General features: G+C 41.0%; 1 protein-coding gene across 2 annotated transcripts in view; it reads left to right on the top strand.

The window, feature by feature from the left end:
* LOC104603678 (phospholipase D delta-like) overlaps positions 1 to 26901 on the top strand; it is an 87948-nt gene that overhangs the window by 28195 nt on the left and 32852 nt on the right. For both annotated transcript variants that reach the window (XM_010267760.2, XM_088887312.1), the window contains one exon: positions 2982 to 3176. In XM_010267760.2, coding sequence (XP_010266062.1) covers positions 2982 to 3176 — 195 coding nt within the window. The remainder of the gene's footprint in view (positions 1 to 2981; positions 3177 to 26901) is intronic.

The raw sequence follows: 26901 nt of genomic DNA, 5'->3' as shown, positions 1-26901 counted from the left end.
CCAGATAACTTGCCATATCCCCCACTGGATTCTAGACTTTGGATGCCATAATATATCCTCTCTTTTGAGTTCTAGATCCAAATTCAGTTCCAACTCTTTTCTCTTAGATTCAGTAGCCAGGCTAGGAGGAAGCCCTTGAACCTCTACCAGGTCAGCGTTGAGCTTTTCTATATTTTTTTTTCCAATGAATCCAAAGGTGGAGTTGTTCCACTTTCCCAGATTTAACTTAACTTCGAAATTTGTTTAGACAACCCATACATTTTTGTCCCTTCCACCTCAACATTCCAAGTTTCAGAAATAATATTCTTGCATCTTTCATGCGTTTTCCAAGCCTCAAGCAACCTGAAAGGTCTAGGCCGCCATTTAGAATTTGGAGATGAATTAATTAGAATGATATGTATTTCAAAGAGTTGGACACAAGTCAGCTCATGGACACACTTTGACTTGCAAGTATCCTCCAAAGTGGAGGGGAGTCCATGCAAAATTATCTTTTTGTGAATAGGATCTCAAATAACAAAGTTTTCGCTAATAAAGAAAAAACAATAAAACTGATCTTTGATCCCAAACCCCAAAATAGAATAAACTGCTACCAAAATCACAAAACCAACCCCCTTTTATAAGTAGTCGTACAAGACTACAAATATCTCTTAGGTTTTGAACAGAAAATAAAGAAAGGAAGAGAGATGAGAAGAAAAAGCGAGATGAAGAGGGAGAACTGGTGGAGAGGTTTTAGAAAGAAGAGAGTGGTTGGTGTGTTTAAAACAGCCGCCCCACTCCTTAATTTATATACATAGTTTCCTAATTGTAAAAGAACTTTAATGCTTACATGGCAATAAAAGATAAGATTAAAATAAATCTAATCCTAGATAAGATAGAATAAAACTAATCCTACTAGGAAAGCTGATCCTAATCAATTTAAATCTAAGTACATCTCAGGGTATCACACGAATACACTTAATGTGGGGTCCACAGTTTCCTACATTATATATGGCAAAAAATTCAGCTCAGAGGTACTGCCCCCAAACTCGTTTATGGGCTTGTTTGGGCTTGCATCTGAGGGGCCTTTCCTCCAGCTTTAGGCCTATCAGTGCTTTACATTCATAAAAGGCTCCAATTTCCTAAGTTTTAGGAAGTTGATGTAATGCAACTAGGAGATAAGCAAACATTGTTGAGTTCTTGAAGCACTTTGGTATGATCTGCATTTGCTTGGTTTCACTTCCACTTTGAATTTGTTTTATATATTATGCTTTCTTTTTGAGGTAGTAAATCTTTAAAGTATTTAATTTCTTTTAGAATTCAGGTTTGCATATTTTTAAGTATTTTTTGATCAATTTGCCTGTTTTTATGTATAAATTACAAAGGCCTCCCTGTACTATGGAGTTAGTGGCAAATGCCCCATGAACTTGCACTTTTGTGACAAATACTCCCCTCTGTTAGAGTTTTTTTGATAATCCCTCCATTAGAGTTCCATCAGTTAACTTCAAAAAATTCTCATTCAGCTGTTTATTTATTTTTTAAATCCCCAAACTACCCTTTTATTTATTTGAATGATTTATGATTTGATTAGTTTTCTAAATATAACATTGAAGGCCTCTTGATTGCTCCAATAGATCCTTGCAAATTTCTGGCTGGATTCAATATTCAAATGAAATGGTAGAGGTTTCTTTCTAATAGATATAAATTTATGCTTCCATTTGCTTTTTCTTGAATTATTGGAGAACAGAGTGGATAGTTTTTATATTTTAAGATAAAGAAAGGCATTCATGTGAGTGAAATGAATCGAGAATTAAAAAAAAAAACTTTATTTTCTATGCCAGTGAAATTATTCTTGTTATTTTAGATAGTTTCATTTGGAGAAAATGGAGGTATTTTTGGTCAACTGGGTTTAAGAGAAAATGACAAGAAAAAGAAAATATGAAAAGTTTAGGTGGGTATTTTGGTAAATTAACACATTCCATCATCTGACTTAATGGTCAGGGGGTATTTGTTGCAAAGTGAAAGTTCAGGGGGTCTTTGTCGCAAATGAAATTTCAGGGGGGGTGTATTTGTCACTGACCCCATAGTACAAGAGGGGTTTATGCCTGGCTTTGTCTGGGTACACACCTCGTCTTGCGCCTTACACCTTGGAGCTAAAAGGTCCTTGCACTTTTCTTGTGCCTCTCACTTTTAAAACACTGGGAAATACTAGTAACAGGTTTCTTTGAAAAGTAAAAGTGAAGTATTGTTTTAACTTTAACTGGAGGAAGAGATTTCCTAAAAGGATAATATATACAGAGCATTTTGTATCAGGAAAGCATCATTCAAAATACAAGATGTTTTTATTTACAGATTCGTCCTATTCAAAATTCAAAATCATTGTCCTAGATGATCTTCTGCCATTGGTCACCAAAATGGTGATATTTGAATTTTACACTCTTTGGGTGCTGACCCACCAAAGAAGGTACTGATGCATATAATAGGGTACCGGTCTGGGTATAAATGGACCCAAATTGAACCTGACCTATTGACACCCCTACTTGGGAGACTAAAACTAACATTAAGAATGACACAGACAACAAAATCCCAAAGCTGGACCACCAAATACATGTGAAAATACCAAAACACCCCTGCCTCCTGAAAATTAAAGAGAACTTTAAAAAAGCACCAAGAGAAAAGCCTACCAACTTCTAAATATCTAACTTATGCTGGCTTCTGAAAATGCACCTCAGGAACTCATCAGTATATCTTACATGCTTGACCTTATTTATTTGTGGTCTAACACAACTGTACTTGACCCTGTCTACTTCTGGTATGAGAGACACAAATATCAATTAAGTGATTGGTGGGTGTTTATTGGAAGATGGTTCAAGTTGGTTCAGTTTTTAATTTTTTTTATTGACAACCAGAATAGATGTCCTTTATGTACATAATTCCACTTGATGATTTTAGCTTCTTAATAATCTTTATTTTGTTGAAATTTCTTTTGTTGTGTCTGCATCCAGGTTGTTGGTACCCTTTTTACACATCACCAAAAATGTGTGTTAGTGGATACACAAGGACCTGGAAATAACAGAAAAATTACTGCATTTATAGGTGGGCTTGATCTTTGTGATGGCCGCTATGACACACCTGATCATCGATTGTTTCGTGATCTTGATTCTGTGTTTCAGGATGATTATCACAATCCTACATTCCCTGTGAGTACAATTCATTCTTTGATTCTATTTTAGAACTTCTGTTTAACCTGCTCCTTATTTCATTATGCTTGAAATACTGCATCTAGACTTTTTGGATTATATACTGTCGGTTTTGGAATAAGTAATTGATTATCATAATCCAACATCCTTCACTGTCCATATTTTATTACCAAAGAAAAGTAATTGTAAAAATACACCAATACCCTCAACAAGTTACTGTTGACTAATGCATAGACACACAGCATAGAACATGTGCTTCAAGCCTTGAAGTTGATCTTGGATAACATCTCCAAATCCTAAGCAATGCTCTTATGGGGATTTCATCATCCTCATCTTTTTCTTTTACTTCTTTTGGTCCAAGTAAATGAGTACAAATAAGGAACTGAGGCATCAAGAAAACCTTAAATGGCCATTATCCCCTGCATAATCTGTTCAAGAAGATTTACCTACCTATTTTTTATGAAGAGCCGGTTCTTTTGATGAAACGGTTAATGTTTATGAGGAGTTCCACACCCCTGACAAAAATGCCAAATTTGAGGCTGCAATCCAAGAGAATTGAACTGCCCCTATTTATAGAAAACTCTATGCTTAGGACATACTACAAAACTTCAGACCAAGTTTTTTATTGGAATATGGAGAATCAACATGGGCATATAGGGGGTAACCCAAAAGGGTAGCCACAGGGTCACTTCTAATAAGTGACCCGGAAATTGAACCGTTCTTGGCTCTGGGTTGTGGGTCAACAGTTTGATCATCCATGTCAAACAGGTCAGCCCAGGACGTCATAAAGCATGTAATAAATAAATAAAAATGTATAAGAAGAAAGAAAATTACAATTGAACAAAATTGTTAGATAAATGTTGCTATTAATGGTAGCAGATATTCTGGATGCCTTTTTGGTGAAGACTACAAATCTGAACCTGATTTGAGGTTTCTTGATGGGAAGAGAAAGCATTCATGTCACTCATCTAGTCATCTTCATTATGCAGCTTGTCAATCTAAAAAACATTTTGAAGTGTTTTGAAGCAGTAAAAGAGCTGAAATTTCCAACATTTTCCCCAAATCCAGTAAACAAAATCACAATGAATCAGTAGATGACTTGTTGTCTCCATACTTTTATTGCACAAAACACACCTCTCATCCACCACCTGTATACCTACTTCACCCCCTTAGCCAATTTAGACAGTACATTTCTGATCCAAATCCTATCCCTTGAGAAATTAGAGTCTTCCTTTTGTCTTTCTAACATTATACAGTGTCTGTAACATACTTGATAGAATTCAGGTATAGTGTCCTTATAATTCCAGATAATAAGAAGAAGAAGAATCTGTAGAAACAGTAGGAAGAAGAGAAGAAGAGAAAACTGTTCTGGTTGAACTAGAGAGAAAAATCACCCTCTCTAGTCAGTCAGGCTTTATTTATACCTTTCTAAACAAATCAGAATTACTCTTATGCCCTCACTTAAGTGAGAGCCACATCAGCTAACTTAAGATCCACTTATAATTACATTTAACATATAACTTAATGTAAAATGCCTATACTACCCCTCTACAGCCGACTCTAACACTCCCCCTCAAGCTGGTGAGTAGACCTATTCATGGGCCAGGCCAGGCCGGGCTTTCACTCTGCATTAACAGATTTTTTTAAGGCCCGAGCCCGAGCCCGAGCCCGGCCCGACCATCAGGCCTACAACTTGGGCCCGAGTGCCCCCATAAAAAGCCCGAAGCCTGGGCCTAGGCCCGAGCCCGAGCCCGAAGTATATAGCTCATGCCGCTGCTGAAGCGGCTGAATAGAGAGAGAGAAATTATAAAGAAAAAATAAAAAATGTATATATTTAATTATTAATATATATTATAATAAATGTTATATATTTTATATTATATAAATGAGTCGGGCCGAGCTGGGTTTTTTTGACAAATCCTGAGCCCAGCCCGACACACAATCGGGCTTGGTGTTTTGGGCCTGAGGTCAGGCCCGCGGGCCTAATTACATGTCCAAACCCGATTGGGTGCGGGCCAGGCCGTTGGGCTACCCGACCCATGAACAAGTCTATTGGTGAGTATATGTCATACAATTCCAGCTTGTTACATATGTAGTCCACTCTTCCCCAACTCAACCCTTTGGTAAGCAGATCTGCCCATTGATTTCCTGTGTTCACATATGTTGTACTTATCACTCCATTAAGCACCTTCTCACGTACAAAGTGGCAATCAACTTCTATATGCTTTGTTCTTTCATGAAACACTGGATTAGAGGAGATATGAACTGCAGTTTGATTATCACAATATAGCTTCATAGGAGTGTCAATCGAGTACCCCATTTCCTCTAGGAGATGCTTCAACCACACTAGTTCACATGTTGTGTGTGCCATGGCTCTATATTCAGCCTTTGCACTACTTATTGCTACCACTGTCTGCTTCTTACTCTTCCATGTCACTAAGTTGCCACCAAGAAAAGTGCAATACCCTGTAGTTGACCTTTTGTTAGATATGGAACCGGCCCAATCAACATCCGTGTATCCCTCTATCTCAAGACTTCCTCCACTCTTATATAACAAACCACGACCTGGAGCTCCCTTCAAGTACTGTACAATCCTTAGAACCACCTCCCAATGTGGAATTCGAGGATTCTGCATAAACTAACTCACTACACTAATTGCAAATGAGATATCAGGCCGAGTGATGGTTAGGTAATTCAGCTTACCTACCAACCTTCTATACCTTCCAAGATCTTCAAACTCCTCACCTACACCACTACTCAACTTGACATTCAGTTCCATGGGTGTTTCAGCTGGTCTGGCACCTAATAACCCTGTCTCCTCTAGCAGATCAAGGACATATTTCCTCTAGCACAGATTAATACCAATCTTGGACCTCACTACTTCTATCCCTAGGAAGTATCTTAATTTGCCAAGATCCTTTGTCTAGAAGTGATCATGCAAGTAAGTCTTCAACCTATCAATCCCTGGTCTACCACTGCCAGTGATAAGAATATCATATACATTTAACACCAATAAGATCTTCCCAGCATTGGACTCATAACTAAATACGGAATGGTCAACTTGACACTGTTTCATGCCAAATTTCTTCACCACTTCACTGAATCTACCAAATTATGCATGGGGGAATTGTTTAAGCCCATAAATAGCCTTCTTAAGTCTACATACCTTATCACCCTCCCCCTAAGCAACAAACCTTGGTGGTTGCTCCATGTACACTTCCTCAAGGAGGTCACCATGTAAAAAGGCGTTCTTGATGTCAAGCTGAAAGAAGGGCCAATCATACATAGCAGCAAGGGAGATCAGAACACAAACGAAACCAATTTTGGCAACAGGGGAGAATGTGTCTATGTAATCGATAGCATAGAGCTGTGAATAACTTTTGGCAACTAACTAGGCTTTCAACCATTCAACACTTCCATCAGGAAAATATTTAACAGTGTACACCCACTTACAGCCTACAACATACTTACCAGGCAGAAGAGTGGTGAGGTCCCACGTTTGAGTACGAATCAAGGCCGAGAGTTCTTCCTCCATTGCTTGGCACCACCCTGGAGAAGTGAGAGCTTCTTGAACATCCTTTGGAACAGAGACAGAGGATAACATAGAAACAAACTGGCGATGGGAAGCTGGAAGGTGAGATACAAAAACATAATTGGAAATGGGGTGGAGAGTGTAACTACGTTTACCTTTCCGCAAAGCAATAGGAAGATCAAGGTCAGAACTAGGGGGTGGGGCTGGGGTGGTAACAACTTCCGGATCTGTCGACGGTGACAAAGCTGGAGGAGGAGCCAGTACTTGACGATGATTATACACTTGCCGAATGGGTGGTCGTTTAGCAGGGAGTTGCACTGGAGGCAAAGACTTAGTCACAACTGGAACAAGAGGAATGGGGTCCTCAACAGGAACTAGAAGAGGAGGTGATGGTGATGGAAGAGAAGAAACACCTGACCCGGAGAAAAAAAGGAACAAACTCAAAGAATGTAAACTCAGGACACACAAAAGAACGCTAGGAACTGGGGTTATAACACTTATAACCTTTTTGAGTCCTGGAATAACCAAGGAAGATACACTTAGTGGATCAAGCATCTAACTTGTCCATTCCAGGCCCAAGATTATGAACAAAACACACACACCAAAAAACTTTGGGAGTAAGAGGAAAATGAGACAAAGTAGGAAACAAAACGGAGAATGGAAAATGACCTTCAAGGATAGACATGGGCATGCGGTTTGTAGAGAGACTAGGCCGAATGGGCCCTAGTATCTTTTCTTGTAATATGCTATTTATTTATTTGTTAGCTAATGGGCCTATCTTTATGGGCCTATTATTTCTTTTTTGTTAGTTCTCTTTATGTTACTGCCTAGCTGGCTGCCCACTTAAGGGCATACTTGTAATTAACCTAAGATTGAAGTTTAACAAAAAGATTAGAGAAGGGAGGGAAGAGACATTCAAATTCTTCTTCTTCTTCCTCTTCTTTTCTCCATCTTCTTCCTTTGTACTGTTGTTCTCTATTTTTCTCTTTTCTTTCTCTCTAAATTTTACCAAGTTTATATCAGTTTTACAAGATTGATTTACATCTTGGTATCAGAGCAGGTTTCTTTTTCCTTCTTTTTCTTTCTCTCTTTTTCCCATACACCCTTCAATTAAGAGAGTGTATGGAGAGATAGGTTCTCTATAATTCAGAGGACCTTTTGCCTGGTTGGTAGAGGGTTTGGAAAGTTGTATTTTGGCCAGAAACTGCCACGAAGCAATGCTGTACTGTTTCTGCCCAAAACCCTAGCCAATTAGAGATTTTTGAAGGTACAGATAAAAGTGAAGCATTGGGTGTGGGGCTTTGTGCTTGGGAGGTGCCTTTTGACTTCTAAAAGAGGGCGGTTCAGTTTTGGAAGAGATTGGGAAGCTCTGGTAGAAGTGGTTGCATCTTTTCACTTTCTCCCCGATAGTCGGACACAATGAAACCCTAGTTTTCAAGCATTTGGGTACTGGTTTGACTTTAAGTAAGTTTATAAAGATCAGATTTCTGGTTTTTTTATTTTTGTTTGATTAATGGAGCAATATGGAAGTGAGTTCAAGCAGGTGCCTATTTTCGGGCTTGGCTCGGTAGATTCCGTTTTGACTGGTGTGACCACAATTAAGCTAGATGGAACCAATTATCTTGCTTGAGCATAGTCTATAAGGATTTATGTCTATAGTAGAGGAAAATTAGGGTATCTCACAGGCAGTAAGGTGAAACCCGAAGAGGTAGACCTTGAATTTGAGAAATGGATGCAGGAGAACTATATAGTCATAGGATGGTTGGTCAACTCTATGCAGCCTCATATCAGTCAGCACTATCTCTAGATGTCCTTGGCCAAGGAGATCTGGGACAGTGTTACCGAAACCTATTCACAAAAAGTTGAATGTGGCTAGAGTCTACAAGCTGAAACGTGATGTGAAGAACCTAAGACAGGGGGAGAAGAGTGTGGCAATCTACTATTCTATGCTGAAATCCCTATGGTAGGAAATTGATGTTATGGAGACAGTTGTATGAGAGAGTACGAAGGATGCAGAAACTTTTAGAAAGTTGGTGGAATAAAACAGGGTCTTTGAGTTTCTTACAGGACTCAACCCTGAGTTTGATATCATTAGGTAGAATATTTTGGCCAAAGATGAGGTTACTCTTGCCCAGGCATATGCTATGGTAAGCAGTGAGGAGAGTAGGCGGTAGGTTCAGTTACAGAGTCCACCTACGGGAACACTTTGCACATGCTGGAATAAAGTCGAAGGGTCCAACTGAGAAGAAGGAGCAGGTATGTGAATATTGCAAGAAACCGAGGCATACTAAGGACACTTGTTGGAAGCTTCATCCTGATCTTCTACCTAACCGGTTTAAGAATAACAACAATTTTAAGAAGACCAATTAGACAGGAAAGCCTAAGTCAGCTAATGTTGCCACAGTACCTGAAGAAGGAAGTAAGGAGAGTGAAGAGAAGTCAACCATGGAACAGTTGGCAGCAATGAAGGCAGATTTTGAAAAGTATGGAAGGTTGTTAAATCACTTGGAAGCTACTGTCTCTACATCTCACTCTTCAGGCAACACATCATCATCATCAACATTTGCTCACTCAGGTATTCGTGCTTCTACAAACCATGCTTCAATTTCAGGTAATCATAAAATCTCTTGGATCATTGATTTTGGTGCATCAGACCATATGACCAGCTTGTCTAATCTTTTTTGTTCATACCACCTCCTCTCTGGTAGAGAGAAAATCTCCCTTTAGATGGGTCTCTTTCTCCCATTTCTGGCAAGGGGAATATCAAGACCTTTGACACCCTTTATTTATCCTTTGTCCTTCATGTCCTTAAACTTATACAAATCTTTTATCTGTTAGCAGCTTAACTAAATCCATGAACTATAGCATAACCTTCTTTTCCACTCATTGTGTTTTTCAAGATCTGCAGTCTCAGAGGATGATTGGGAGTGGCCATGAGGTGAATGGAATATACTTGCTGGACACACCTGATAGAGTTCTTGGACCACCTCATGAAGTTGCCTTGGAGTCAGTTTTGTCAGAGTCTACTGACAAAGTCATGTTATGTCACTTTCGTTTGGTCATTTGTCTTTTTCTGCTTTGAGTCATTTGTTCCCAGATATGTTTAAGGGAGTGTTTTTATCTAGTCTTCATTGTGAGTCATGTGAACTGGCAAAGCAATGTAGACAATCTTATTCAATAAGCAATAAAAGATCTATTTCTCCTTTTCTTATTGTTCACTGCTGTGTGAGGGCCATATCATTTGCCTACTATGGGGGGTTACAGGTACTTTACCCTTTTTATTGATGATTACTCTCGTTACACTTGGATTTATCTCATGAAATCCCAGGATGAAGTACCACCTATTGTGCAAAAATTTCATGAACTCATTCTTACCCAATTTAACACCCGGATTAAAATATTCCATTTTGATAATGCTAAGGAGTATTTTGAGAAAACCCTCTCAACCTATCTTGAAACTTTTGGGGTTATTCATCAGAGTTCTTGTTCCTACATTCCACAACAGAATGGAGTGGCAGAAAGGAAGAACCGGCATGTGGTTGAAGTTGCTAGATCCCTCCTTTTTGCATCCCATGTTCCTATAAAATTTTGGGGAGATGTTGTCCTTACTGCTACCTTTTTGATTAACCGTATGCCTTCCCGGGTTCTTGGCTTCAAAAGCCCCTTTAGCCTTCTCTTTCCGAATGAGGATCTCTTCTCTCTTCCTCTCTGTGTTTTTGGGTGCACCTGCTATGTACATGTTCACAGCCATCAAAGGCACAAATTTGAACCTAAGGCTTGCCAAATGTTTTTTCCTGGGATATGCCTCCACGCAGAAAGGATATTGATGTTTTGATTTGGTTAGTGGCACCCATTTTGTATCTCGGGATGTCACATTTGCTGAATCTACTCCTTTCTTTAGCATTCCTCCTGAGGGGGAGAAATCTGAGGAACCCTTTGCTATGTCTCTAGCAGTTCTTCTTCCTGTTCCTTTTGAGTCATTTGATGAGCTGTCCACTTCTCCCACTGGGCCTACCTCCAGTATTCTTATTCCTCCTCCACCTCATCCTATTCCCCAAAGGTGGTACCAAAGACAGATTCAGACATGGGCAAGTTGTTTACACTCCTACAGATGAGCCTCCTGCTCCTCTCATCATTACTAAGGTAACAGGTCAGGCTTCCTCTGACCCATCTACTTCTTTCCCAGACCTTGATCTTCCTATTGTTCTTCGCAAGGGCAAGTGGAAGTGTACAACCCATTGTATTTCTAAACACCTGTCCTGTAGCCTTCTATCTCCTACCTACTATTTCTTTTCTTGCTTTTGTTTCTTCCCATGTGATACACATGTTTGTACCAGAAGCCCTATCTTAACCGGAATGGAGGGATGCCATGATAGCTGAACTAGATGCTTTGCATAAGAACCATACCTGGGATATTGTTGACTTGCCAGAAGGGAAGGAACTAGTGGATTGTAAATGGGTATTTGCAATTAAATATCATTCTGATGACTCTATTGAGAGGTTTAAGGCCAGGCTGGTTGCTAAAGGCTACACTCAGATGTATGGTATTGACTATCTTGAGACCTTTGCTCCTGTGGCTAAGATGACCTCGGTCCGGGTTTTGTTGTCCCTAATTGCTACTTTTGAATGGCCTCTCCACTAGTTTGATGTTAAAAATGCCTTTTTGAATGGAGATCTACATGAAGAGGTCTATATGTCTTTGCCTCCGGGAGTGTATGGAAAGGAAATGCAAGGGAAGGTGTGTAAATTGCAGAAATCCATTTATGTCTCAAACAATCTCCTCGGGCTTGGTTTGAGAGATTCAGGGCTGCACTTGTCTCATTTGGTTACACATAAACTCAATTTGACCATACCTTGTTCTTGATTTCTGATAGTTTATGTTGATGATATTGTGGTCACGGGTCATGACACCCAGGAGGTCAGTAAGCTCAAAAGGTTTCTTGACTCTGAATTTGAAATCTAGGATTTAGGAGATTTTCGATTTTTTTGGGCATTGAAGTTGCTAGATCTAAGGATGGTATATTCATTTCTCAGTGCAAATATGTCATTGACCTCCTTGTTGAGACTGGTAAACTTGGTGCTAAACCAGCCTCCACTCCTATTGATCCTGTTGACAGTTGTTTATGTATTCAGGTTTAGTACCATAAGGGTACTGTTGTAATTTCTCCTCTGTTTATATTGTTCGACTGTACTAGTATAAATAATAAAATCATTCTTTCGCCCCTAGTGTTCTGGACGGCTTTCAGTCACTCGACTCACCTCTCTTCTCTCTTCTCCTCTCTTCTCTTCACTTGCTCTTGCTCAACATGGTATCAGAGCAAGTCGTCCAGGCCTGAAGGGTGGTGTCAAGCTAACTACTGTTGCATCCAGTGCTGTCTCCAATCGAACTCCTAATCTGGTGAAGTCAGTTCGACCCAGAAGTTACAGAGTCTTTTCGTCTTCCAGCCTAGAAATTGCTCCTCCTGTCTACTCGACTGTAGAGAGACTATTGTTTGCAGTTCGTAGAGGGTGTTCTGTCTTCAGAAAGGCTATCATCTGAAACTAAAAGAAGTATTGCTCATCTTCTGTTCGGCTGCCTATTGTTTGAGGATTCGTAGAAGGAGCTCTGGTTTACAGTCAAGGGGTTCTGGTTTACCACAAGGGAGACTATCATCTGAAACTAAAAGAGGTACTATCATCCTTGTTTGTTCGGATACCTATTGTTTGCTGAACTGTTTGATGACTGTTCGGCTACCCTACTGTTGTCTGTTCGACTGATGAATTGTTCGGCTGCCCTACTGTTAAGTGACTGTATTCCTTAACACAGTAACTGTATTCAAACCTTTTTTTTGTTGGTATTGTGGACTGTTGATGGTCTGTTTTAGCCGACTAATTGTCTGCTCAATATTAATCTTATTAATTGACTGTTTGGCTACCCTATTGATCTCCTTGACTGGTTAGCTATCAGCCCTACTAAGTAGGTCATTCAGACCTGTTCTTGTACTGCAACAGCAGTGTGCAGACTTGTTTCAGTGAAACCGTAGGTCAAAAGGACCTGTTTCAGTATTGCAACAGCAGTGTTCAGTTTGTTGTTTGTTCTCAGTGAAACTGTAGGTCAGAAGGACCTGTTCTTGTACTGCAACAACAGTGTTCAGTTTGTTATTTGTTCTCAGTGAAACTGTAGGTCAGAAGGACCTGTTCTTGTACTGCAACAGCAGTGCTCTTTCTTTTTGTTCTCAGTGAAACCGGTGGTCAGAAGGACCTATCTCTGAAATAGTCTTGTACGACTGTACTTTTTTGGTTGCTGTTTCAACTTTTTGTTCAGATATCATGGGCAGTGAAGATTCAGCCACATCTGGAGTTTCCTCAATGCTGAATGGAATGGGTGGGGGTGACCTATCCTTTCCTATGGTTGTTGTCCCTCTTGATGGTTTAAATTACCTGGAGTGGTCAAGAGGGATCAAATTATACATCACTGCAAGGGGGAAGATAGGCTATATTAATGGGAGGATAAAAGAACCATCCTCCGGGAGTGTTGAATATGATAGATGGAATCAGGAGATTAATATTGTTATGTCCTGGCTCTTGGTTTCCATGCAACCTCAAATCAGGAAGAATTTCATGTGGGCTGAAACTGCGAATGAAATCTGGGAACAAGCAAAGTCTACATATTCATAATTGCGACACTATGCCAAAATTTATCAACTGCAGGCAGCATCTTCTACTTGTAGACAGGGGGAGAGGTGTTTATCGGTCTATTACTCTGACTTAACATCTGTCTGGAAGGAGTTGGATCACTACCAGAGTGTGGATTGGAAGTGTGATGAGGATGCTAAGAAGTACAAACAGCTTGTCTCCCAGCAAAGGGTGTTTGCATTCTTACATGGTCTGAATCCTATGTATGAATCTATCAGGGTTCAGATTCTCAGCTCTAAGGATCTCCCTTCTGTTCAGGAAGTCTATGCTCTTGTACAATCTAAAGAAAGCAGGAGAAATTTGATGAACAGCCCTGGTGGGGATGCTGTTGTGTTAGTTGCAAAAGGGGGTGTATCTACTGGTGTGGGATCTTCTTCCCAGAAAGGAGATCTCCAGAAAAAAACAGAAGATAAGGAAAAATTGTGGTGCACTCATTGCCAGAAACCCCAACACACCAAAGATACCTGTTGGGATCTTCATGGGAAACCAAAATGGGCTCAAGATCTGACTAAGAAGCAAGGTTCAGAGGTGAATAAGAAGTACGGAAAACAAAGTACAAAGAAACTTCACATGGCCAACATGGCTACTCGGGAGAATCAGCCCCCCATTTCTACTGTGACTCAGACACATCTCACTGGACCTGACCCGATGGAGGACATTATGAATTCCTTTCGTGACCATTTAGAGCTCTATGGTAGAGCAATTCGTCAGATGGATACTCCTCCCTCAACCTCATTTGCATCTACGTCAGGTAACCCTGCCACTGCTTTCCATGTTGCTTCTCACACCCCTGACTCTCCATGGATCATTGATTCTGGAGCATCAAAACATATGACTGGTACGTCCTCTTACTTTCAAACCTATCACCCTCTTTCTGGAAGAGACAAGGTGAGACTAGCCGATGGATCATACTCTTCCATAGCTGGTCAAGGAACTCTCTCTCTTCCTCTTGGCCTTACCCTTTCTGATGTGCTTCATGTTCCAAATTTTCCCATTAATTTGTTCTCTGTTAGTAGTGTTACTAATTCCTTGAATTGCTCAGTGACTTTTTTCCCTTCTCATTGTGTGATTCAGGATCTGGCCTCGGGGAGGACGATTGGTAGGGGTCATATGGCTGATGGACTTTACATGCTGGAGAATAAGGCTGGTCTTCATGTTACGGAGTCTATGAGTCAGTCTATGAGTCAGTCCTGTAAGAAAGAAGTCTATTTATGGCATTGCCGTCTTGGTCATTTGTCTTTTGAGTCTTTGAAAGTTGTATTCCCAGAACTGTTTAAGTCAATGTCTGTTTCTGATTTTTCTTGTCAAACGTGTCAGTTGAGTAAGCATTGTAGAACTCATTTTCTTCAAAGAAATAGTAAATATGAATCTCCGTTTCACATTGTTCATTCTGATGTGTGGGGCCCTGTTACTTTACCATCTGAGAGTGGCTACAAGTATTTCATTACCCTCATTGATGATTATTCTAGATATACTTGGGTATACCCGATGCGAACCAGGGAAGAAGTACCAAAAATCATTCAAGATTTCCAGCGAATGGTCTTCACTCAATTTCACACTAAAATCCAAATTCCGTGACAAATGCTGATGGTAAATGGGTGTTCACAGTCAAGCATAAGGCTGATGGAACAGTGGAAAGGTATAAAGCTCGCTTAGTGGCAAAGGGATTTACACAAGTGTATGGAGTTGATTATGCAGAAACTTTTGCCCCCGTTGCCAAGATGAATTCCATTAGAGTTCTTTTCTCTCTTGCGGCTAATCTGGATTGGGTTTTACACCAGCTAGACATCAAGAATGCATTCTTGAATGGCGACCTTGAAGAGGAAGTGTACATGATTCAACCTCCTGGTTTTCTAGCCCAAGGCAATGAACAGAAAGTGTGCAAGTTGAAGAAGTCCTTATACGGGCTGAAACAATCACCAAGAGCTTGGTTCAGCAGATTCCATGTGGCAGTTCAGTAGAAAGGATACAGGCAATGTCAATCAAATCACACACTGTTTGTGAAAAAAGGAGAAGGTAAAATTGCTGCTCTAATTGTATATGTGGATGACATAATTGTTACTGGTGATTGGGAGGATGAAATTCAGAAATTGAAACTTTTTCTTGCCACTCAGTTTGAAGTGAAGGATCTAGGACCTGCCAGATACTTCCTTGGAATTGAAGTTGCCCGATCAAAGAAGGGTATCTTCATTTCTCAAAGGAAATATGTCCTAGATTTACTTCAGGACATTGGAAAGATGGGGGTGAAGCCAGTTGACTCTCCCATTGACCCCAACCATAAATTAGGTGACAACTGTGGTGAATCGCTCAAGGATGTGAAACAGTTTCAGAGGCTTGTAGGGAGATTGTTATACCTTTCTATGACTCGCCCAGACATTGTATATGCTGTTGGTGTCCTCAGTTAGTTCATGCATGCTCCTAGGTCTTCTCATCTTGAAGCAACAGAGAGAATCCTCTGATATCTAAAGAAGTATTCGGGTACTGGTTTGTTATTTCAAAAGCACGAACATTTGAAAGTTGAAGTTTATACAGATGCAGATTGGGCTAGATCCCAAAGTGACAGAAAGTCTACCAGTGGCTACTGCACCTTTATAGGAGGGAACCTTGTTACATGGAGGAGTAAAAAGCAAAATGTGGTAGCTAGATCCAGTGCTGAAGCTGAATATCGTGCTATGGCCCACGGGGTTGCTGAAGGCATGTGGATAAAGAATTTGTTGGGGGAGTTGGGTTTCCCAGTGACCAAACCTATAATTCTATTTTGTGATAACAAAGCAGCTATAAGCATTGCTGCCAATCCGGTGCTACATGATAGAACAAAGCACATCGAAGTTGACAAGCATTTTATCAGAGAGAAAGTTATCACAGGCGAAGTGTGTACCCCCTATGTCACTTCTGAGAACCAACTTGCAGACATCTTTACAAAGGGTTTAAACCTTTCCAGACATCATGATCTTTGTGACAAGTTGGGCATGATTGATATCTATGCTCCAACTTGAGGGGGAGTGTTGACAGTTGTTTATGTATTCAGGTTTAGTACCATAAGGGTATTGTTGTAATTTCTCCTTTGTTTATATTGTTTGACTGTACTAGTATAAATAATAAAATCATTCTTTCGCCCCTAGTGTTTTGGAGGGCTTTCAGTCACTCGACTCACCTCTCTTCTCTCTTCTCCTCTCCTCTCTTCACTTGCTCTTGCTCAACAGATCCCAATCATAAGCTTTCTGCTACAGATGGTGAACTTTTATCTGATAGGGGAGTGTTTCAGAGACTGCTTGGGAAGTTGTTATATCTCTGCATGACTTGGCTCAACATTTCCTATGCAGTGAGTGTTATTAGTCAATTTATGCATTCTCCCATAGATACTCATTTAGCTGCTGCAGAAAGAGTTCTGTGTTACTTGAAAGGTACTCCAGGGAAAGGCATTCTATTTGCCAAATGTTGAGCAGGAGAAGAAGGAGAAGAAGAAAGGAGAAAGGAAGAAGAAGAAGAAGAAGAAGAAGAAGAAGAAGAAGAGGCAACTGAGTTAAGGCCTCAAAGGAACTGCTCTAGTCAAGTGAAGCATTGTATTTATACTATACTGGTCGTACAACACAATAGGTCTACAAAATTACAAAAATACCCCTACAGGCACTAAATCTGTGTACAGTACATATAATACACCTGTCAACACTCCCCCTCAAGTTGGGGCATAGATATCAGTCATGCCTAACTTGTCACAGAGACCTTGGTGTTTGGAATGGTGTAGCCCTTTTGTAAAGATGTCTGCTAGTTGGTCTTCAGAGCTGATGTATGGAGTGCATACTTCGCCTGTGATGATTTTCTCTCTGATAAAGTGCTTACCAACTTCAATGTGCTTTGTTCTATCATGTAGTACCGGGTTGGCAGCGATACTTATAGCTGCCTTGTTGTCACAGAGTAGAGTCATGGGTTTATCTACTGGAAAACCCAACTCTCCCAATAAATTCTTTATCCACATACCTTCGGCTACTCCGTGTACCATTGCACGGTACTCAGCTTCAGCACTGGATCTAGCTACCACGGTTTGCTTCATACTCCTCCAAGTAACAAGGTTCCCTCCTACAAAGGTGCAGTAACCACTAGTAGACCTTCTGTCACTTTGAGATCCAGCCCAATCCGCATCTGTGTAAATTCAACTCTCAAATGTCCATGTTTCTGGAATAATAAGCCAGCACCCGGGAACTTCTTAAGATACCGCAGTATTCTCTCCGCTGCTTCAAGATGAGTGGACCTAGGTGCATGCATGAACTGGCTGAGGACACCAACAACATATGCTATGTCTGGACGAGTCATAGAGAGGTACAACAATCTCCCTACAAGCCTCTGAAATTGCTTCACATCCTTAAGAGGTTCACCTTGGCTGTCACTTAACTTATGGTTGGGGTCAATGGGAGAGTCAGCTGGTTTAGCCCCAATCTTTCCAGTGTCCTTAAGCAAATCTAGGACATATTTCCTTTGGGAGATGAAGATACCCTTTTTTGATCGGGCAATCTTAATTCCAAGGAAGTATTTGGCGGGTCCTAGATCTTTCACTTCGAACTGAGTGGCAAGGAAGTCCTTCAAACTTTGAATTTCATCCTTCTAGTCACCAGTAACAATTATGTCATCCACATATACTATTAGGGCAGCCATTTTACCTTCTACTCTTTTTACAAACAGTGTGTGATCTGACTGACATTGCTTGTATCCCCTCTCCTGAACTGCAGTATGAAATCTGCCGAACCAAGCTCTTGGTGATTGCTTCAGCCCACATAAAGACTTCTTCAACTTGCACACCTTTTGTTCACTTTCTTGAGCCAAAAAACTGGGGGGTTGAACCATATAAACTTCCTCTTCAAGGTCACCATTCAAGAAGGCATTCTTGATGTCGAGCTGATGTAGATCCCAATTCAGATTGGCAGCAAGAGAAAAAAGGACTCTAATAGAGTTCATTTTGGCAACAGGGGCAAAGGTTTCTGCATAATCAACTCTATATACTTGAGTTGGGAATAGGGATACTGTCAATGGAGGTAAGAAAAGCACGAAATGAAGGTGAGATGTTCTCATAGGAAACAAAGTTGGAAATGGGGTGTTTAGTGGTGCACGACCTAACACCTTTCCTGTGGGCAATGGGAAGGTCAAGATCATTAGCAACAGGGAGGTTGGGAGTCAAGTTACCTGAGTGAGTATGATCTTCCCCCAAGGAATTTGATGGCATTTGAGGTACGGCTTTTGGATTCTCCACAGCTCTTGAACCTGGTTGGCCTTTACGACGACGAGAAAAAACACGGAAAGGTGGAGGATCAGAAGGAGAAAGGGGAGAAGGAGAAGGAGTAGGAAAAGGAGGAAGTTGAACCAGTTTCTCCTCATGCCTATACTCCCCCTGAGGAGAAACAGGAAAGAAGGGCTCATCCTCAAAGAAGGTAACATCCATGGAGACATAGAATTTCCAAGAAACATGATCAAAGCAACGATACCCTTTCTGAGAGAATGAGTAGCCAAGAAATATGCACGGGATAGCACGAGAGTCCAATTTCCCCTGGGTGGGAGATAGGTTTTGGACAAGCACCGACAACCAAAAACACGAGGAGGAATAGAAAGAAGAGGGGCCTTAGGAAAGAGAAGCTGATGTGGGGCTTTGTACTCTAACCAACGAGAGGGCATTCGGTTAATGAGGTATGTAGAACAAAGGACGGCCTCAAGCCAAAATCGTTTGGGAACATTCATGTGGAGTAATAAACCCTGTGCCACTTCAAGAAGGTGTCGGTTCTTCCGTTCAGCCACACCATTTTGTTGTGGCGTGCGGGCACAAGAGCTCCGGTGAAGTGAGCCATGTGAAGCAAAGAACTCTGTGAGGTCACTATGAAAAAATTCTTTTGCATTGTCTGATTGAAATATTTGAATTTCGGTCTGAAATTGGGTGAAGACCAACCGCTAAAAATCTTGGATAATTTTTGGTACTTCCTCACGGGTTCGCATTGGATATACCCAAGTGTATCTGGAATAATCGTCAATGAAGGTAATGAAGTACATGTATCCACTCTCAGAAGGTAAAGTAACAGGGCCCCACACATTAGAATGCACAATGTGAAAAGGAAACTCAGATTTACTATTTCGTTGAGGAAATTGAGTTCTACAATGCTTGCTTAACTGACACGTTTGACAAGAAAAATTAGAAACAAACACAGACTTACACAGTTCTGGGAAAACAATTTTCAAAGACTCAAAAGACAAATGACCCAAACGACAATGCCATAAATACATTTTACTCTTTTTGAACCGACTCATAGACTCTGTAACATGAAGGCTAGCCGTATTCTCCAGCATATAGAGTCCATCAACCATACGTCCCCTACCAATCGTCCTCCCCGAGGCCAGATCCTGAATCACACAATAGGAAGGGAAAAAGGTCACAGAATAGTTTAAGGAATTTGCAGCACTACTGACTGAAAACAAATTCATAGGGAATTTTGGAACATGAAGAACATTAGAAAGAGTAAGGCCGAGGGGAAGAGAGAGAGTTCCTTGACCAGCTATGGAAGTGTATGATCCATCAGCTAGTCTAACTTTATCTCTTCCGGAAAGAGGGTGATAAGTTTGAAAGTAAGAGGACATACCAGTCATGTGTTTTGATGCTCCAAAATCAATGATCCATGGAGAGTCAAGGTCGTGAGAAGTAACATGGAAAGTTGTGGCAGGATTACCTGATGTGGATGCAAAAGAGGTGGTGGGAGGAGCATCCATCTGGCGAATTGCTCTACCATAAAGTTCCAAATGGTCACGGAAGGAGTTTACAATATCCTCCCTTGGGTCAGATCCAGAGTAGCTATGTTGGCCATGTGGTGTTTGAGTCACAGTAGAAGTGGAGGGCTGATTCTCCCGAGTAACCATATTGTCCATGTGGTGTTTCTTGGTACCTTGTTGCCTGGGTCTTCTAATTACATCTGAGCCTTGCTTCTTAGGTAAATCCTGAGCCCACTTTGGTTTCCCATGGAGATCCCAACAAGTATCTTTGGTGTGTCGGGGCTTCTGACAATTAGTGCACCACAATTTTTCCTTATCTTTTGCTTTTTTCTGGAGATCCCCTCTCTTGGAAGAAGGTCCACCACTAGTAGAGGAACCCCCCTTTGCCGCCAACACAATTGCATCCCCTCCGGTGTTGTTCATCAAGTTTCTTCTGCTCTCTTCAAACTGGACAAGAGCATAGACCTCCTAAATTGAAGGAAGATCCTTAGAACTTAGAATTTGTACTCTGATGGATTCATAGATAGGATTGAGACCATGTAAAAAGGCAAACACCCTTTGCTGTGAGACAAGTTTCTTGTACAATTTTGCATCTTTATCACACTTCCAATCAATATTCTGGTAATGGTCCAACTCCTTCCAAACAGTTGTCAAGTCAGAATAATAAACTGATAAACTCTTCTCCCCCTGTTTACAAGTAGATGAAGTCGCTTGCAGTTGATAAATCTTGGCATAGTGTCGAAGTTCAGAATATGTGGATTTTGCCTGTTCCCAGATCTCATTTGCAGTTTCAGCCCACATGAAGTTCTTCCTTATTTGCGGTTGCATGGAGATTAAAAGCCAAGACATAACCATACTGTTCTCCTGATCCCATCTATCATGTTCTGCATTTCCAGAAGGTGGTTCTTTGATTCTTCCATTTATGTAGCCTATTTTTTCCCTTGCAGTTATGTATAGCTTGATCCCCCTTGACCACTCTAGGTAGTTTAACCCATCAAGAGGAACAACAGCCATAGGGAAGGATAGGTCACTGTTCCCACTCATTCCATTCAGCATTGTGGAGATTCCGGATGTAGCTAAATCTTCACTATTCATGATTCTAGGTTTAGAATTACACAAAACCAAAGGCACACTGCCTTACAGAGCTGCTACAGTCCACAACTAGGCACTTGCAGATTTTCGGTTTCACAGAGAACCAAGCACAAACACTGCAGCTGCAGTACTAGGTTGTATGACCTACACTGTGTAGGAGTCCACAGAACAATATACGAACTGCACTTGCAGTGCAACCAGGTCTGAATGACCTACAGTTTTACAACTTTAATACAGCTTCTCAGCTGAAAAAAACTCAGTAGGAACAACAATACGAGTGGTAGTTCACCATACCTAATCGGCTGATATCCACTTTCCAGGGCAGCCGAACAGTTACTTAGGGTCTAGGGTTCATCAACAGTCCCTTAGAGAGCTGAATAGAGCAACACACAATCGGAGGAAGGGGGACAGTCCCTACTCAGATTTTGGGACATCAACAGTCGTACAAGAAGAGAACCATAAACAGAAAAAAAAAATCAGTTCAGTACCTAGGTCACCCGAACTATGAATAGGCAGTACAGTCATGGACTCAAACTTCTCTTCAGATCAGAACCTTCCTTCGTACATCTGGGATGGTTTTCTACAGTCTTCTTAGCCGAGCAACTCCAGTTTCCATCACCTAAGGCTGAAGGATGAAGGAAGAAGAAAAAAACTTGTAGCAGAACCCTTTTCTGCACTAGGAAGTTGAACAATCAGCTTTCTTGTAGCAGAACCCTACTCGGCAGTGGAGACTAGCTGCAGCACTAGAGAATGCTTCCTCTTCCTTGTCTTCGAGCATCAGGACTATAGCTTCTACGCAGCAGTGGAGAGAGACCTCAGCTGGTTGTTTTCCAGGCCTGGACAGTCCTGCTCTGATACCATGTTGAGCAGGAGAAGAAGGAGAAGAAGAAAGGAGAAAGGAAGAAGAAGAAGAAGAAGAAGAGGCAACTGAGTTAAGGCCTCAAAGGAACTGCTTCAGTCGAGTGAAGCATTGTATTTATACTATACTGGCCGTACAACACAATAGGTCTACAAAATTACAAAAATACCCCTGCGGGCACTAAACCTATGTACAATACATATAATACACCTATGAACACCAAACATGGACACATGAAGCTGAAAGCATACACTGATGATGATTGGGTAGGATGTATTGATGATGGGAGATCCACCTCAGGTTATTGTGCTTTGGTGGTGGGGAACATTGTTTCATGGAGGAGTAAGAAACAATCAGTAGTTATCAAATCCTCTACTGGAGTAGAATACATGGCAATGGCACATGGTGTGCCAGAATTATTGTGGCTACGATCACTTTTAGAAGAATTGGGGGTTGACTATGAGAAGTCAATGATGCTCTACCGTGACAACCAAGTAGCTATCAATATTGCACATAATCATGTTCAACATGACAGAACCAAACACATTGAGGTTGATAGACATTTTATACGGGAAAGAGTTTCCTCAGGAGAAGTTTGCTTGCCATTCATCACCTCAAAAGAACAATTGACTGATATTTTGACCAAGGGAGTTCCAAGAGAGAAGCTGACACACTATATAAGCAAGCTGGGCATGATTGACATCTATGCTCAGCTTGAGGGGGAGTGTAGAGAGACTGGGCCGAATGGGCCCTAGTATCTTTTCTTGTAATATGTTATTTATTTGTTAGCTAATGGGCCTGCTATTTCTTTTTTGTTAGTTCTCTTTATGTTATTGCCTAGCTGGCTGCCCACTTAAGGGCATACTTGTAATTAACCTAAGATTGAAGTTTAACAAAAGGATTAGAGAAGGGAGGGGAGAGACGTTCGAACTCTTCTTCTTCTTCTTCTTCTTCTTTTCTCCGTCTTCTTCCTTTGTGCTGTTGTTCTCTATTTTTCTTTCTTCTTTTTCTCTGAATTTTACCAAGTTTATATCAGTTTTACAGGACTGATTTACATCTCAGTTAATAAGGAAGCAAGATGTAAGCACAGCATCACTCCAAAAGTGTTTGGGAACATTCATATGATGTAAGAGGGACCGAGCAGTTTCCAAAAGGTGACGGTTCATTCTCTCAGCCACCCCATTTTGTTGAGGAGTGTAGGTACACGAGGTTTGATGGATAATGCCATGTTGTTCCAAATATTCTTGAAATGGTGTAAAAATACTCGCCGCCATTATCAAAACAAAGAATTTTAATGTGTACACCAAATTGATTGCAAATATCAGCATAAAATTTTTGGAAGATAGAAAACAATTCACTCCTTTCTTTCATAAGGTAAAGCCATGTCATCCTTGAATAATCATCAACAAAAATTACAAAGTACTTGTAACCATTATAAGATACTATTTTGTTTGGACCCCAGATGTCCGAATGGACTAAAGAAAAATGACTCGACATATGACTATCAACTCTAGGACTAAAGGGAACACAATGATGTTTCCCAAACTGACACGACTCATAATTCAAAGTAGAGAGACGACTCAATGATGGAACAGGTAACTGAAGAGCTTTAAGAGATGGATGACCATGTCTGTAGTGCCACTGAAGAGGAGAAAGAGATGTTTGAAGGGTTATTGTCGAACCACCTCTATTAAGATAATACAGTCTACCAGCTTCATGCCCTCCACCAATCTTCATCCCTATCTTGAGATCTTGAAACACACAAGAAGAAGGGTAAAAAGTGATAGAGCAATTAAGAGACTTAGTCAATTTACTAACAGACATCAGGTTAAAGGGAAACTTGGGAGCATATAAAATTAAGGATAGGGATAATGAGTCTGTGTCAACATTACCAACACCACATATGAAATATGTAGAACAGAACCATTAGCAAGAGTAACAGATTGTGATGTGGAGGACGGAGAAAGGGATGAAAACACACCTAGAGTCCCAGTCATATGATCGGAAGCTCCAAAATCTATAATCAAATGGGAAGGTTTGAGTTGAAAAACAGTTCACTTGATGTATGGAACTGTTTGAGATTAGATGCAAAACAGCAAAACAGCAAACAAGAGAGGAAGAGAAGAGAGAGAGCTGCTCCAATGAGTGTTAGAGAATGAGAGGTTCGAACATTACCTCTCTCTAACACTCTAAACATCTTATTAATAAGTTAATCTTTGACAAATTACAGAGAGGCCCTTGAGTGAGCAGGAAAATACAAAAAACAGAATATTATAGAGTATGGGCCCAGAATAAGGCCCACAACAGAGAGAAACATAACATAACATAAAATGACAGTCTATGGGCCATTCGGCCCATCTTCTCTACACTCCCCCTCAAGCTGAGCATAGATGTTAATCATGCCCAGCTTGCCAGTGTCATGTTGAAGCCTTGCCTTGGAAATGGCCTTGGTGAGAAAATCTGCCAATTGTCCTTCAGAAGTAATGAATGGAAGACACACTTCACCGGAGGAGACTCTTTCACGAATAAAGTGTCTATCAACCTCAATATGTTTGGTTCTATCATGTTGTACCGGGTTGTGAGCAATGTTGATGGCAGCCTGATTATCAAAGTACAACATCATGGGTTTGTCATGATCTACCCCAAGTTCTTCCATTAAGGACCTTAGCCACAACAATTCCGAGACTCCATGTGCCATGGCTCTATATTCTGCTTCTGCGGAGGATCAAGCCACAACTGTTTGTTTCTTACTCCTCCAAGAGACAACATTACCAGCCACCAGACTGCAATACCCTGAAGTAGATCTTCTATCATCAATATTTCCAGCCCAATCAGCATCAGTATAGGCTTCAAGTTTCAGATGACCATGTTTGGCAAATAGAAGTCCTTTTCCTGGAGAGCCTTTCAGATAGCACAAAATCCGTTCTGCTGCTGCCATATGGGTATCTCTAGGAGCATGCATGAACTGGCTAATGCAACTGACAGCATACGCAATATCTGGCCTAGTCATGCACAGGTACAAAAGCTTCCCAAGAAGTCTCTGGAAGACCCCTTTGTCTTCTAACAAAGTTCCATCCGAAGCTGAAAGTTTGTGACTCATATCAATAGGAGTTGCAGCTGGTCTTGCACCCAATTTGCCAGTTTCAGACAACAAATCAAGGACATATTTCCTCTGGGAAATAAGAATCCCATCCCTGGATCTAGCAACTTCTATGCCAAGGAAATATCTCAACTCCCCCAGATCCTTAATCTCAAATTCTGTATGGAGGAAAGACTTAAGGCCCAGAATGCCTGAGGCATCATCGCCAGTCACTATAATGTCATCAACATACACAATGAGATACACTGCTAGAGACCCACTTTTCTTCACAAAAAGAGTATGATCTGACTGTGTCTGAACATAGCCGAATTTAACAAGTGCAGCTCTAAATCTCTCAAACCAGGCTCTAGGAGATTGTTTGAGGCCATAAAGAGATTTCTTCAGTTTACATACCTTTCCTTGCATATCTTTCCCATACATTCCTGGAAGAAGACACATGTAGACCTCCTCATGTAAGTCACCATTCAGAAATGCATTCTTTACATCTAACTGATAGAGAGGCCAATCAAAGTGAGCTGCCAGAGATAAAAGAACCCTCACAGATGTCATCTTAGCAACAGGGGCAAAAGTTTCCAGATAGTCAATCCCATATGTCTGTGTGTAGCCCTTTGCAACAAGTCTGGCCTTGTACCTCTCAATAGTCCCATCTGCCCTGTATTTAATGGTAAAAACCCACTTGCATCCAACTGGATCCTTCCCTTCAAGCAAATCCACCACCTCCCAAGTACCATTTTCATGTAGAGCATCCATTTCAGCCTGCATGGCATCTCTCCATTCTGGAATCCCAAGAGCTTCTGATACAGACCTAGGAATGGGGTTAGAAGCAACTGAAGAGAGGTAGGCACAATATGAAGGGGAAAGTAGGTCGTAAGAAAGGTGTTTGGAAATGCAGTGTGCAGTACACTTCTGCTTTCCTTTCCTAACAGCAATGGGGACATCAAGATCTGGGAAGGAGGATTCCTAGGGAGCTGAAGCAATACCTGTTATCTCATCTGTGATTGGGAGGGTATGAGCCTCATCTGTTGTAAGGGAAACCACTTGCTCATTCCTGGGTCTCTGTCTTTGATACACTTTGGGATTATGGGTAGGACGAGGAGGTAAAGAGATAGGAGCACTAGGACAAGAAGAATGAAGTGGCTGATCCTCCTTTGATTCATTTTGTGAGGATACAGATTTGTCAAGAGACTGAACTGGGACAGGAAGGGGAAGAGCAAAAACTTGTGACAGACTCTCCCCCTGTTGACAATGTCCTTCCTGAGAGGAACCATAAAAAGGAGAAAGTTCATCAAAGGTAACATCCATAGAGACATGTCTGGTGCCAGTCTTTGGATCAAAACAACAATAACCCTTTTGTGTGGGGGAGTAACCAAGGAAGATGCATTTGTGGGCTTTTGGTTCAAACTTGTGTCTCTGCACACTTGGAATGTGAACATAACAGGTACAACCAAACACACGAAGAGGAATTGGGAAGAGATCCTTATCTGGATGAAGAAGACTGAAGGGGGATTTAAACCCTAAAACCCTGGATGGCATACGGTTTATTAGATAGGTAGCAGTAAGTACAGCATCACCCCAAAATCTTGTGGGAACATGTGAGGCAAATAAAAGGCTCCTTGCAACCTCAACAATATGTCTATTTTTCCTCTCAGCAACTCCATTTTGTTCAGGGGTTCTAACACAGGAGCTTTGGTGAATAACCCCCATGTCAGAGAGATACAAGGATAAG

This window comes from Nelumbo nucifera, chromosome 5 (genome assembly GCF_055504915.1).
Source record: "Nelumbo nucifera cultivar China Antique chromosome 5, China Antique-T2T, whole genome shotgun sequence".
In the NCBI taxonomy this organism is placed as follows: domain Eukaryota; kingdom Viridiplantae; phylum Streptophyta; class Magnoliopsida; order Proteales; family Nelumbonaceae; genus Nelumbo; species Nelumbo nucifera.
The sequence above is the reverse complement of the archived record's forward strand: the minus strand, read 5'-3'. Positions and strand labels throughout refer to the sequence as shown.